Source organism: Culex pipiens, chromosome 1 (assembly GCF_016801865.2).
Source record: "Culex pipiens pallens isolate TS chromosome 1, TS_CPP_V2, whole genome shotgun sequence".
Lineage (NCBI taxonomy): Eukaryota > Metazoa > Arthropoda > Insecta > Diptera > Culicidae > Culex > Culex pipiens.
This window is the reverse complement of record NC_068937.1, coordinates 34,235,274-34,250,815: the sequence shown is the minus strand read 5'-3', so window position 1 is coordinate 34,250,815 and position 15,542 is coordinate 34,235,274. Positions and strand designations below refer to the sequence as shown.

Sequence of the window (15,542 nt, the reverse complement as noted above, 5' to 3'; positions counted from 1 at the left end):
CCATTTAGATTTATTTTGTAAAAAAATTAGAAATGTTACTCCATCACATAAATCAGACAATTTTACATGTAGTTTAGCAGAAGATTGGTTAGACAGTGGCATAAATGTAGGAAACGAATTTTTACAATTTGTGAAACATGTTAACGGATTTTATTTTGATATTGATATGTTTTTGCTAGAATAAATTGTGAATTAAATTCCCTGAACCATATATGTATTAACCTTAATGATATTTTGACAAAGAACTCTGTCTTAAAGCTATATATGCAGTGGCACCCTACTTTTAGGTACTTGAAGTTCCCGTCCGTGTTTTGGAAGTGGTATGCAACGCAACAAGTCATGTTGCGTGGAAAATCGATTTTTTCCAGGTCGAATCGAGTTGATATCTGGATGGAACACTTTTTTATTTGAGTTTTGAAATTGTGCTATTTTTTAAAATTCGAGGATTTTCTTTCGTTAATTTCTAAAAAAAAATTTTTGAGTTGAACTCTAATGACACACGCTTTGTATTTCTCTACAATGCCATCCTATTATAGATGATTTTTTTGTTACATTTCATAAATCTCTTTCTTCTTACATTGTACGTATTTCTAACACTGCTAGGCTTCTACGCACAATTTCCCTTCAATTTGTTTGGCTTCTCTATTTCGGTGTTCTTTTCAGTAAAAGGCAATATTTTTTTCTTTTATCTCATCATTTATTTTAAATGTTCGTCGCTTTCGAATGCAGTAAAACTAGATGTGTTGGCTATAAATGTGTGTGTGTTACGTCTCTAGCGTTTTAACAATTGCGTGTGAGCTGATTAAATGTACCCTAAATTGACTTGTTAGTAACGTAACGTGTAACGTAATTGTGTTATTTTGAGTAGGGAAAAGGAGGGGGTGGCGAAAGATTAGACATTTGTACGATTTAAATAAGCCTAGAGCGTAACTTTTGTTAGACACAAACAAAACCACGAAGGAAACTCTTACAAACTAGCACATGCTTGTGTTGAAACGTTCATCTTATTTTTTTGTTAGCAGCTCTCACTCAGTAATATTTGTAGCATTTTTTCTGATTGGAAACCCGTTTAAAATTAAAGGTGAGATTTCCCAACATCATAATTTATTGCTGAAACGGATGATATTTTGTTTAGTTAGCAGTCTATTCAACAAAAAAAACTGCATTTTGTGTGTGTTTTAGCGTTAATTTAGCCGAGTGAAATTCAACAACTGCGGAAATGCAACTCTTCTTGATGCGTTAAATCTAGCTTGTTAAACTCTAACCATGCCCTAGCTTAATTTCCCGCCCATCAAGTCAATCAAACGAACCTCGACTAGTCCGACAATCTCAATCAATCCCAACTATAGAGTGAAGCGACGGCACATAGATTGTTTTAACAAATTTTTAAATTCGAAGAAGAAGAAGGAGAAGAAAGATGGGTTTTACGGACTTATTTCGCCTCGTCCTCCTTCGGAACGTCAACTCCAGCAGCTGCGGCGGCGGCGGCCTTCTTCTGATCGTCGCTGTCCTCGTCCGAGTAGTCCTCGTCGTGGGTGTGCGTCACCGAGCGGGGCGTTTCGGGGCGGGTGTGCGGCACGGATGCGTTCCCGGTCAGCAGGGCCGCGTCCTTTTCGATGTCCTGTGGAATATAAAAAAAAAAACCAGTGTCAAAAATTGAGGAGCTGTCTTTTTTTAGATTTTTTTAACTCTCGCTATTTTTTCAGAACTTGTATCGAAAAGTAATACTTTTTGACACTATTTTGGTTTATTAGTCGACGGATGAAAAAAGAGTGTATCCATTTACATAATTCCCAGAAATTTTCATAAACCAAGAATTCACAAACCCTTTTTTATGTTGTCTCAGATTGCTTGTACACACAAAAAAATATTTCCGAATGTTACATCATTTATGATGTAACACTTTTGCACGTCATTAAACATTTAAATTTAAATGCAATTTGATGTAAATTTGCAACAAATTATACGTAAAAACACGATTTTACGTGTGATTCAACCGTTTACGTCGAATCTCAAGTTTACATCAACTGAGTTTACATTCGATTCATTTTTTCCGTGTCGAGTAAATTCACATTTTTTTCTGTGTATAAGAAAAGTTTTTTTAGGAAACAGTGGTGCAAGAGTTCTTTTTCCTGACTCCAGCCTCAATTTCAATATTTTTTTAAATTTTGTTCACATGTGATTGACGCTTATAATTTAAAAAAATGATTTAAATCTCTTGTTTGCATTTTACAACTTTTTTTGGAAACCAGAATTAAACTATGAAATATAAATTTTCAAAATATCTTTTTGAAATTTATCGAGTACACACTAAATTTTTTTTATCGAATTCGGTAAAGTTTACCGAATTTTCAACTGCTGAACAGTTCGGTAAACTGAAAATTACCGAAATCGGTAAAACCATACCGAAATTCGGTAATGATCGTACAGCTGAAATTCGGTAAAATTTTGTTCGTTTTGACAGATTGTTTACCGATCTAAACGTTACCGATTTTTCAACAACCGAATTCGGTAAAAAAAATCTTAGTGTGTAGTCACAAAATTTTAGGAATATTTTTTTTTAGATTGAAAATCAGACCAGTTAGTCGATGTTTTCTTCTTAAAATTAAACTTGAAGTGTCTATAATTCGAAAAAATCCACTTAAAAAATGTTAAGTGTCTTTGTTCTTTTTTCAGTGGCCCAAAAAATGTTTTTTTTCCAAAATAAAAAAATCGGATTATATCGCAAAATCCGATCAAAAGTTAAAATAAATAAAATATTAGTGCGTCCATCCCAGGAATTCCCGGGATTTTTCCGAAAAGGGAATTCCCGAATCCCGGGATTTTTTATAATTTGTCCCGGGAATTCCCAAAAAAAAACAAATTTTGGTCTGGAAATTCTGATTTGGTTATGGAAATATATGAACAGTTGAATACCTCAGAATCGATAATAATTTTAAACATTATAATTTGTATTCGGCATATATTATTAGGGCAAACTGTTTAAATTTTAGTTTACCGATCTGCAAAATGCCTAGCGCTTTAAATATTTCATATTTGATTTTATATATTTTTAATAGATTGATATATCTACTTATGTTTATGATTTAAAAGTTGAAATAAAAAAAAACAAATCAAATTATGTTTCATCAAGCACTGGTATGTGGGGCAAATCAGGACAAATAAAACGAATTAATACAGCTATTTAGTATATTTTTTGCATGATGTTTTGAATTACTTTGGTTAAAACAGGAATAGAACGAAACAATTTCACAGAACACCGATTTTTTAATTTATTGTTCTAAAATCTCCTTACCTATTTAGACTGTTTTTTCCTAGTTGGCGGTAGTACCTTAAAAATAATTTGTAAAATATGTTTTTTGCAAATGTTTTTTTGTGAAAGTTAAACATTTTAGCACTTGCATCAATAAGTAAAATTTACAAATTATTTTTTAATTTTTACGGTGAATTTATTTAACACATGGATGTTTGCAAAAAAAATCATTTGAAAGGCGTTTATTCTGGATTGCAAAAGATGTTGTAAGCAACTTATTGTAAAAATTGATTCTTCAGCACTTGTCGTATTTCTAGATAACTTTTTCAAAACAACAAATGCGCCAAGAGTTTCCTATGTACATAGGACCTTTTGAAAAAGTAATCGAGATTAATCCGAAAAATTTACGACTCGTGCTGAATTTTTTTTCTTTTTGCCACTTGTTGCATACATTTTTATTATGTAAAACAAAAAATTAAAAACTTATCTTAAATTTTACATTGATTGGTGTCATTTAATTTGTTGTCGCCTCTTGTTTTTTAAAGATATTTTCAAAGAAATTTTTCAAGCTTTTCTGATCATGACAAATAAAAAAGGAATATATGCGTAAAAGTTTATTTAATTTGAATCACATTGTAGTTCATTTAAAATCCAGAGCACAACAAAGAACAAAAAATCTTATTTTAATTTTATATAGGCTTTTTAAAAACTGTCGTCCTTGTATAGATTGAAGTGTAGATTATCAGCAATTTATATGATTGATCTAAATCTATGATTTTATGCTTGAAAACATATTAAATATAATTAAAACTTAGATTTTATTACTGTTTAGAAAATTTCCCGGGATCCCGGGAATTGGGTACTAAAGCCCTATGTCAATTTTTATGTACAACGGTAAAAAACACGATCAAGAAACCATTTCTGATCACTTTTTTTCATTTTAATGCAAAAAAAAAATTGACAAGACAACATTTTTTCGATGGATCAACTATGGTCTCCTTGGAACGAGCTGTCAAGTAGGAGCTTTTATGTCAAGAAGACCCGCGAGGTTAATTTTTCCAAATTGATTTAAAAATCCATTTTAAACTCTTTGTGGTCGTACAAAGGGTCATTGTACTCAGAAAAATAAGCTTTATCGCTGTAAACAATAATATCAGCAATCTAAGCTTCAATTGAGATTGAAAATAAGTAAAACAATATTTTTGAACGAATTTGTGAGGTAAAATTGTCGTAAAATACTCACACTAATTTCCTTGGATGCTTCCTCGTGCTGCAGCTGCTGCTGCTGGAAGTGCATCTGCTGCAGCTGTTCGGGCGCATTGCTGGGCGTTCCCAGCTGGCGCGATCGCGTGCGCTGAATCATCGGCGCGTCCAGCGTAAAGCGCTGCTCGTGCGCAACCGTCGACTCGTGCGGCAGCAACATGGCCGGCGCCCGGAACATGTACGAAAACGGGTAGTACATCAGGTTCAGGATGGTGGCCGCGTACAGATCGGCGTACCGCGAAACCTGGCTCGAGAAGAAGGTCTGGCGGGATCCGGACCGGAACAGCGAACCCATCATGCCATAGGCGAGATCCATCTTGTGCGTCACGTCCCGGATGGCCGTCCGCACGGAGGAAATGTCCGGCTTCTCTTTGGCACTCGAGTCCAGGTTTTTGTACAGATCGCCCAGCTTGACGTCGAGCCGTTGCAGTTCCGCAAACAGCTGACACTTGTCCGTCCAGACGTGCAGCTCCTGGACCAGTTCCGGCACGATCAGGAATGTGCGCCAGCCACGAATCTTCTTGCTCTTCAGAATATCGCCGAAGATGTGGTCACCCACGTACAGCACGTCCTTGCCCTTGGCGCCGATCAGCTTGGTGAACACGTCGCACGAACCCCCGGAATAGACCTGGTTCGCCTGCAGCGGTCCCATGTGCGTTCCCACCCTCAGCGCTCCCGTGGTCGTGTCCACCTGACGGAGGATCGTACCCTCCCCAAAGAACAGTGGCTTCCGGGCGTCCACCACGATCGTGTCGAAGTACGTCTTCCAGTCGCGGTGCGGATCTTCGGGCTTGGCGCCGTGCGGGAAGTCGAACAGGAACGTCATGATGCGGTCGGTGAACTTGTAGTCGCTGTTGGTGAGCAGGAACAGCTTGGCGCCCGACTCGCGGATTCGCGACAGCACCATCGGCAGACGTTCGTCCTTTTTGACGTACTCGTCGAGGTTCTGGAAATATAAGAATAGTTTTTAATTACTAAAGAAAAATGCATTCTCAATTAAGAAATTGTGGAGATCCAGCACTACAAACGCTGAAAAAATCTCAGGGGTGTTTTTCTTTAAACTCAAGATACCTCATTTGAAAATGTCTAATTTTCAATGGAAAATCATATGGGACCACCCTAACGAAATTCGAAAATTGTCCAAATAAATGTGTTTCCATGTAATTTTGCCCGCTGAATCTGAATCTGCCCTCAGAATTGAGCCAAATTGTCAACAAATCGATTTTTGGGCATATTTTGGGTATCCATGTAAAATTATAATTTTTTTTATTTTTTTTTATCGCGTTGTAACGTCACGGCAGAATGCAGGGCTGCAGAGTCGGGTCATGTTTCAAACAACTCCGACTCCGGCTCCGGCTTTCAGCTCGCACCGACTCCGACTCCAACTCCGGTCTACAAATTCTAGCCGACTCCGTCTACAGCTTTCAACAAATGGTTAGCTCCGACTCCACATATTTTTAAATGTTTCAAAAGTTAGTTAACTATTATTTTGAAAACATTGATAAATGGGATTATTTAACTACTCTCTAAATGTCATGTTTTTCTCAAGGAAAATAAGTTCGAATCACAAAACTGAAAAAAAGTTTCCAGGTAACAAGTTTTAAACGTTATTGAAACAGAAATCAAAAAATATCTCCAGTTTTGAAGGCATTTTCAGAAGAACAATTCAGAAGTATGGACCAAAATTTTGCCGACGATTTATATTAAAAAAAGGGATTTTTGTAAAAAAAAAAATTAAATCATGTACTTCACATTGTTTGACCTCACTTTTATGTAAAATCGTATTCGCAATCGAAAAGTACTTAAGTTTTTTTTATTAAGTGCACCGTTTTAAAAATATAGCTTTTCAAAGTTAAATTTGTCCGAAAAATTCCGTTTTTTTTGTAGAGCTTATCAAAGCACATATTTATCTTCCAAGAGAGCGAAAATCGGACCTTTTAAACGAAAGTTATAGCCAAAATACGACGAAAAAGACGCCATTTTGAAATGTGAATAACTTGAAAAGGTGGTAGAGTTTGACCTCGCTCTTAGAAGCATCTGAAAGTATACATTTTAGAGTACATTTGCTGAAAACATCTCGGAGGTCTTTTTTGTTTAACTCATTTAATCTCAATTTGAAAATGAGCATTTTTAAATCGTATTTTGCCCATAACTTTTGATAGAATTGACCAAAATTCGTTTTTCAAGAATAAAAATGTTCATTTTGACAAGCTCTACATTTGTCTACAAGGGCCCAAAAATGTACAAAATGATCTAGTGGTTGTAAAAGAAGAAACAAGTTTTGGCTGAAATATTTCAGGAATAAATTTAATTATTTTGTTATTTTTATTAAAAAATAAAAAGTTTTGTGAGCAATAAAAAAAAAATTTTTGTTGAATTTTAAATAACTTCGACTCCAACTCCGACTCCAGATTATCAGAAATTTTCGGCTCTGACTCCGACTCCGACTCCAGCTCATCAAATTTAGCCGACTCCGACTCCGACTCCGACTCCGACTCCACAGCCCTGGCAGAATGTGTCATGTTTTTTTTTGCGAAATTTAAAGGAACTGCTCAGGAGAAATTAAGCACCATATTTTTCTGTAAAGTTTTACGAAATTAGCTCAAAATTTATGCTACCTATCCAGTACTGGATTTAAAATGTATTTCAAAATTCAAATTACACAGGCTTAGAAACAAAAAGTGGGTTTCCTATACAAATTTCCATACATAATTGAAATAAATAAGGGGTTGTGTAAAGACGAGTCGAATCTATTCTTGGAAACAGAGCTTTGTGTAACACAAAATGCACTTTTTGATTAAAAATTTGATTAAACAACTTAGAATGAAGTTAGCTGTCGCAAAAAAATCTTTTCAAAAATACTGGCAACACTGCAAAATGAATTTTGATTACCTCGTGTCATAGCCCAAAACATTGAATTTTTGGTCAGCTCATACGCATTCAAATTTTTAATTCTGCAATTCAACAAAAAATAATAATAATAATACAGGAATTCCTCACGAAACCAGTACTATTCGAAAAAAAGTTTTCCAATTGAAAATAATTAGACCTGTATTTTGTGTTAGGGTTGTCCGAAATTTTTTAATTTTCGTCGATTTTCGCAAAAACCAAATTTTTGAAAAAGCATAACTGCGCGCTATTTCAACCGATTTTAGTTGTCTTAGGTGCAAATGAAAGGTGATTAGTTGGCCTTTCGAATAAAAATAATTTGGGGATTTAAAAAGCCAGCCTAACATTTGAAAAGGTCGCATGAAACTTTAAAATGCCGTTTCGACGGTGTATATAAATTATATGAAACACTCTCAAAAATTAGAGGAGTTCATTAGGGACCATCCATAAACCACGTGGACACTTCAGAAGGGGGGGGGGGGGTATTGCGATTGTCCACGATCTATACAAAAACGATTTTTTTTGTATGGACAATTGTCCACGTGGGGGGGGGGGGGGAACAGATTCCCAAAAAAGTGTCCACGTGGTTTATGGATGGTCCCTTAACAGGATTCCGAGTTATGATTTCTTGAAAATAAAATCTGAGTATTTCGAATCACCACGCGAAAGATTGAGGAAAATGCGAAAACGTGTAAAATAACCTTTTTTCACTAGGTATGAAAAAAAACTTTTTTCACTAAAACTACGATAACTTGAAAATGTAAGCAATAACCAATACTTTTTTCATTAATTTTTTTTTTGATAATTGAAAGATGCAACTTTCGGTAAACAAAAATCGCTTAAATTTTAAAGTTTTCGCAGATTTAGTGAAAAAGATGTTTTTCCAGTTTTCGACATTTTAAGGTCCTACGCGTGGCGCGTCGGCAAACCCAGATTCTTTTTTTTCAGAATAACTGTTAAAGTATTTAACTAAACATAATATTTTTTAGATAGTGACTTTTAAAATGGACCTCAAGCCGGAACGAATGAGACCCAAATGGCAATATACTGCCGCTCTAATCGTGTCCGTCCTATATGTAAAAACAGCAAGCCGAGAAAAACGCGTGTCAAAGTTGTCCCGCTCATAAGGCTACGTGTTAGAATTTCACGAAAAAGTTGATTCTCTCCGGTTTTCTAGGACAAAGTACTACATTTTATTGGGTTTTCTGATAGTTTACATTATTTTGAACCAAACTGCATCATTACCTCAAAATTGACGAAATTACATATGGGACGGACTAGCTTCGAGCGGTAGTATAGGCCAAGTGGAAGTGGATTTTCCGAAGAAAAAAATTGTGCCGGTCAGGAGCTTTGGTGTCTTCAGAAGAGTTATTGACAACGGGAAGAGGCTACTTTTGGCTTGGTTCAAATTAAGGGTGTTATCAAAAATCTAACGTTTTCAGGAATATTTTTGGGATTTTTTTTCCAAAATTTTTTGTCGAAGACATCAAAATTTTATCTTGCAATCTACGCCTTCGTCGACCAAATTTAGAGAAAGCATCGAGTTCAAACCTTCAAAAATCTGTTTTTTGAAAGTAGCAATTGGGTACTAAAGCCCTATGTCAATTTTTATGTACAACGGTAAAAAAAACACGATTAAAAACCATTTCTGATCACTTTCTTTCATTTTAACGCAAAAAAAAAAAATATTGACAAGACAACATTTTTTTGATGGATCAACTATGGTCCCCTTGGAACGAGCTGTCAAGTAGGAGCTTTTCTGGCAAGAAGGACCGCGAGGTTAATTTTTCAAAATTGGTTTAAAAATCCATTTTAAACTTGTTGTGGTTGTGCAAAGGGTCTTTGTACTCAGAAAAATAAGCTTTATCGCTTTGAACAATAATATCAGCAATCTAAGCTTCATTTTAGGACCCAATTGTTATGCCGATTTTCACAATAACTTTTTTTCATAAAAAATCAAATATCACAATTTATGTCCATACTTCTCTGTGATTCGAAAGTTGCAGTTTTTGTCCCCTAAAACATATCAAAATATCTCTTAAATTTAAAACATGGATGCAGGGAATTTTTTTTATAGTAAAAAAATTGTGTGCCTTTTTTCCTCAAAATTAATTCAAAAGTTCGAGTTAATTTACATTTACGTATCATTTTTGTATGGAAAGCTGCAATAAACCAATTACAAAAAAATGGCTTCTATGGTCAATGGTCATAGGAAAGAACCCCAAAAAGTTTGAACCAAATAAAAAATATAAAATAAAATCAGTTTTTGATTTCGGTGGAGAATTGCTCAATTTTAAATTTAGATATCTTGAAAAAACGGAACCCAAATTGTATGGGACCACCCTAACGAAATTCGAAAAAAATAACATTTCACATCCAGCCATTCCAACTCACCTCCAGCGTCTTCTTCTTCAGATCCCCGTAGATGTGCACCCAGTCCACCGCCCCTCGCACATCCTGGAAGATCGACCGGAAGGACATAAACAGCTCCCCATACTTAACGCCGGTGCGGTCCACCTGCTCGGCATACTGCGGCGAGTTGGTGAAAAAGTCCACCAGGCACGCCAGCAGGTACGTCTCGGGCAGGTTGAACAGCGTGTTCAGCACAAACACCCGACTCTCGTCCAGCTGGAGAAACTTGTTCGGGTACAGCTCGTACACTTGGGAACTAAAAAGAAAAGTTTTTCTTGAGTATTTGATAAAAAGATTAAATTTCAATGCTACAAACTGTTTCAAAAACTCGAATCCGTGCACGCAAACGAGAATGTTGCCGTACGCGTCCACCTTGAGCAGATTCCCGTACAGCGAGTCGAACCAGAGGCCGCGCACCGGGAAGGACGGATCGTACTCGAACTGCAGGATCTCGACCGGGTAGCCGAGCGTGACGAGCCGCTCCTTGACCAGGTTGAAGCCCAGCTGCTCGTACTGGGGCGATTTGTACTCGGCGATCGTGTAGTCCATGTCGAAGCCATAGTGCTTGATGTTCTCGAGGTGGAGCGAACGGTTCACGAAGATTCTGGAAAGGGAAAAGAAGGAATTGTAATGAAACCAATTATTTCCGGCGAAAAATGTTTTTCCTAAGAATTTCCCCCCGGGGGTGTTCAATTTACTCTTGACCTAGTTCAATTCAGCGGAAAAAGGTGAGGAAATTGCTTCCACAACCTACGCGCTATTTTTGGTTTCGTATTCGAATCGATTTCGGGTGAAAAAGTCAAAGTAGTTATGTCACAGACATAACCGGAATGGCGTAGACTACGTAAAGTTTTGATATGTGAACCATTTCTTAATTTTGATGAATTAGCTAGACACTTGAAATACATTAACGGAATAAGATCGTGAATGCGATCGGTAAATTCAATCGGACCGTGTACGTACCGGTTGTTGAAACAGAATTTATATACGATTCGAATTGACTTTTACTAGAAAGAGATGGCAAATCTAATGCGAACAAAACCGCAGCTACCATGTAAACATACTTTGAATGTGTTGATAAATCTTTGACTAGACAACATCGAATGGAGGAAGGAAAGAGAAGAACGAAAAACGATTTTTTCGCGAACCGAATGAATGTTTGGTAGCAGAATGAGGGGGAGGGCAGCCTCAGAAAGCTGTGCAATCCGTCACCCCCGAAGTAAATCGTGTCAATTCAATTAGAGGGAAGGAAGATATAAGCGTTTGACGAATGACACAGTATTCCAGGGCCTTCGGCCCGGGTTTTTAGGAGTTGGGGGCGAGAGCAGCCTCAGAAAGCTGTGCAGTCCGTCGCCCCCGAAAACCAAAATTTGTTCCTGAAATTTAAACTGTAATTATTCATTGCGCTGCCTCGCCCCGAGTGGGACGAGGGACGGGGAGTGAGGCAACTCCGAAGAGTTGGGAAGTTTAACAACTAGAATTTGGAAGTTTCACAACCACGGCTTGACCCACGAGAGGCAACTTTTCGGCGAGAAGGCAGCAAGCGCGCGCCCCATCTTGTTGCTGCCTCGTCCCGGGTGGGACGATCCAAACGGTCCGGCCATCGAGAGGCAACTGGCTGACGGTGACGACGAGAAGGCGATGCGCACTTCTTTTGCAGTTCTGGTCCCTCTCTCTCCTGCTGCTGCTGCTCTGGTCTCTCTCCTGCTGCTGCTGCTCTGGGCTGAGCTTTCCTGCTGCTGCTGCCGGTCCGACGTCTGAGACGTGAATGATAGAATGGGCTGAGCGCGCGTTCTTATATATGATTTCGGTCTGCTACTTCCCCTCCTTTTTCGCGACCGACACTCGGTCGCGTTGCTCGGATGATTTTTCCCCTCAAAATAGGTACTTGACATTCCCGTCCGTGAGTGGGAAGCGCTCATTTTGCTTGCAAAATCTCTGCATTTTGAAAACATTTTAAAACATTCAATTGTTTCAATAGTAAAACTATTTTGCCAACAATGAAAGTTTTATAGCAAATTGCTGAATAATTTTCGAATCGAATGGAACCAAAATCGTGCCGATTCGATTTGAGGGAAGGAAGATATAAGCGATTGACGGATGACGCAATATTCCAGGGCCTTCGGCCCGGGTTTTTTGGAATGACACCCCAGTACCTTCGACAAAGACGTAAGTCTACGTCAAAAGCACGTCTCATTTGGGATTAACCCATGGAGTGAGGATTCGCGGAATTCCTGGCAAACAAAAAAAGTTGTGCCTTCAGATCAATTCGGGTTTCGCCTTAAATTGTTTTCTTATAGGGATAAAAAGCTGCTTCGTAATGGAACATTACTATAGAGAAATTCTCTAACAAATCGGAAATGGATATTATTTTTTTTTTTGATTTGGCTGACACTTTATGGGGGCCTTCCCTATGACCAAAGAAGCTATTCTCTGTCAGTGGTTCACCCATACAAGTCTCCATACAATTTTGGCAGCAGTCCATAAAAAAATGGTACGTATTCAAACAGCTGTAACTTTTGAGTGAATTTTCTGATCAATTTGGTGTCTTCGGCAAAGTTGTAGGTATGGTTGAGGACTATTGAAAAAAATAGGTACACGGAAAAAATGCCGATTTTTTTATAAACTTTTTTCACAAAAACTCAATTTCCCAAAATACGTATTTTTTTATTTTGGAGATTTTTTGATATGTTTTAGGGGACAAAAATCCGCAACTTTTAAGCCATCCCGAGCAGACGGAAATAACGCGGGAATAACATTTTTTGATGTTGGAAAATACTAGGCCAATAACATTTTATGTTATTTATAACAAGATTTGTTATTCGCCGTTATGATTTTTTTGTTATTGAATTGTTATTGTAATAACAGACTAATAACATTTTAAGTTATTCTTCGAACAAATCTTTGTTATTATTTTTTGTTATTTTAACAACTAATCCGATCATCCTAATAACAATTGGAGTTATTCTTCCATAACAAAAAATGTTATTTCAAAGTTGTTTTGGATTTCAATCAATATCAGGCCGATAACAAATTTTGTTATGATAACATAAACTGTTATTGAACTCTTATGCAAAAATTGATTTTGCAAGAATATTCCATAACACTTTCTGTTATTTTAACAGTATTTGTTATTGAAATGGCATGAATTTAGTTATTACCGTCTGTTCGGGATAGAGAAGTATGGTCAAAAAATCTGCCACTGAGTTATGATTTTTAGAAAAAAACGAAATTTCATTCAAAAACAAATTTGACTTAACCCTCTTCTGCCCAAATTTTTTTTTCGAAAACATTTATTTTTCCCGTGTTCAGGAAGTCATTTTGAGCAACTTTTGTTCTACGAAAAACTTTACTTCTCTTGTTTTATGTTTTTCTTGTTTTATTTTTAAGTATATTAGTTTGCATTTATCTTGTTTAGATTATGTTTGTTTTTGGTAGTATTTGGCCTATTCTACTACCTAATATAATTACATTTTGCCTATCTAATTTTTTCACGTTTTTACAGTCACTTTTTCAATTTTTTGCATGTTTTTCACATTTTCTGCTATAGAATGGCACCATCATCATTTAAATTGCAAAAAAATGCGTAGAGGCATAGTCTGGGTCACTACAAAAATTACTGAATACTTCTTTTTACTGAAAATATAGGAAATGTTAGTAAAAAACACAGCCAAAGTTGACTCCTAAAAAAATGACATTTTTAAAAACATTTGAAAAGTCACATAAAACAAGTAAAACTTCCAACCCATAAATTTTCTTAAATTTTAAGAGTTCTTCTTTCCAATGCTTTTTACTGATCAAAAATCGGTTGGAAAATTGATTTTTGGCGATTTTTTAGATCGAAGCCCGTCTAAAGGCGGAGTTAGGTTGTAGAAGGTTAATTTTCAAATTTAAAACTAAATTTGCAATCGAAAAGCATTTTAAAGATTTTTTTTATAAAGGGCTCAGTTTTCAAGATATAACAAAAAAAAAAATAAGTTTGAATTTAGCAAAATCTTTGCAGTTTTTCGATATTTAAAAATAGTGACCATGAGTGACCATTTCTGAAAATATTTTTTTTAAGTTCAGAAAATTTGCTATAAAATTGTCTAAGAGACATTGAAGATTGGACCTCTGGTTGCTGAGATACAGCGGCTTAAACAAAAAGAAACAGGAAAATTGAAGTTTTCTAAGTCTTACCCAAAAAAACACCATTTTCTAATGTCGATATCTCAGCAACTAATGGTCCGATTTTCGATGTTAAAACATGAAACATTCGTGAAATTTTCGGATTTTTTCGAAAAAAATGTTTTCAAAATTTTTAAATCAATAATAACATTTCAAAAGGGCGTAGTATTGAATGTTTGGCCCTTTTTAAATCTTAGTCCTGATTCAAAAATTTTTTTTCGAAAGGATCGAAAAACTTCACGAATGTTTCATGTTTTAACATTGAAAATCTAACCATTAGTTGCTGAGATATCGACATAAGAAAATGATGGGTTGTTCGGGTGAGACTTTCGAATCGACAAAGTTCAAAAAAGCAAAACATAGATAATTTTGAAGTTGAAATTTTTTTATTGATTCAAAAAATCATAACTCGGTCAAAGATTGTTTGCCCATTCTGGAAATTTCTGAAAAGTTAAACATCTAAAACAAATCAGAAAATAAAAATAGCGTTTTTTTGCAAATCAAGTTTTAGGAACAAAAAGTTAAATTAAAAATCACCAAATTTTTTTTACAGTGTATCATTTTTTTAAGTGTAGTCCATATCCATACCTACAACTTTGCCGAAGATACCAAATCGATCGAAAAATTCCTTCAAAAGATACAGATTTTTGAATTTTCATTTATCATTTTTGTATAAGCAGCTGCCAAATTTGCATGGAAAATTGTATGGACATACTAATGATGCAAAATGACTTCTTTGAGCATACCAAAGGCACCAAAAAAGTTTCAGCTGGATTAAAACATACAAAAATTACAATTAAAGAAAAAAGACCGATTCCGTAGAGAACTGCTCTATACTGTTTGTCTTTAATATAAGCTCTGTAAAAATGCTAAAATCAGAAACTGTTAAAACAAGCCTTTTATCCTGTTTCTTCCATTGGTCTTTCCAGAAATGAAAGCGAAAACATTTCACTAAACTTCCTCGAACACAATTTTCCACATTCAAACCCCTAACACACGTATCAATTTCCCTTTCACAACCCTCATGCCACGTGTCTCCCGTAGCGCTTTTTTCAGTGAAAACTTTTCCATGCAAATCGTCCGTCCGAGACCCAAAATCTAACCAAAGGAGTGAAGGTTCAATTGGGCAGAACCGATTCCCGTAAAAAAAAGTCAATCTTCCATCACGATCCATACAAAAGAAGAAGACCATTTGTCACGAATCAAAGCTTAAATTGATTGGATCTCGGTGGCCGGGAGATCATCCGCTTTTCAACGGGCCCTGTTTTGGCATCCTTTGGCATGTCGTAGCATACAGGGAGCGAGGGATGTTTTGACGGTCTGGAATGAAAATCCTCGCGACGAGACGGAAAAAAGCAAGCTTTGTACATGGGAAGCACGAGCAGGCAGATTAGGGGGATCAAAAGGACTTCCTTTTTGTGTGTGTGTGTGTGCCTTTTTTGCACGTTTTCGATGGAGTTGAGATTTCGATCGAATCCCTACAGAATCCACGCGGGTTGTATCGATTCCGGCAGCGTAAAGTGCAAAAATTCTTTGGAATTCACCAAACGTAGCTCGT

General features: G+C 36.3%; 1 protein-coding gene across 4 annotated transcripts in view; it reads right to left on the bottom strand.

Annotated features, from left to right (window-relative positions):
- Positions 1-482: 482 nt before the first annotated feature.
- LOC120418115 (cytosolic purine 5'-nucleotidase) overlaps positions 483-15,542 on the bottom strand; it is a 117,045-nt gene continuing 101,985 nt past the window's right edge. For all 4 annotated transcript variants that reach the window (XM_052708635.1, XM_052708636.1, XM_052708633.1 and 1 more), the window contains 4 exons: positions 10,134-10,421; positions 9,800-10,073; positions 4,497-5,462; positions 483-1,621 (listed from right to left, as the gene is read on the bottom strand). In XM_052708635.1, the coding sequence (XP_052564595.1) occupies positions 1,433-1,621; positions 4,497-5,462; positions 9,800-10,073; positions 10,134-10,421 (1,717 nt within the window). In that variant the 3' untranslated portion in view covers positions 483-1,432. The remainder of the gene's footprint in view (positions 1,622-4,496; positions 5,463-9,799; positions 10,074-10,133; positions 10,422-15,542) is intronic.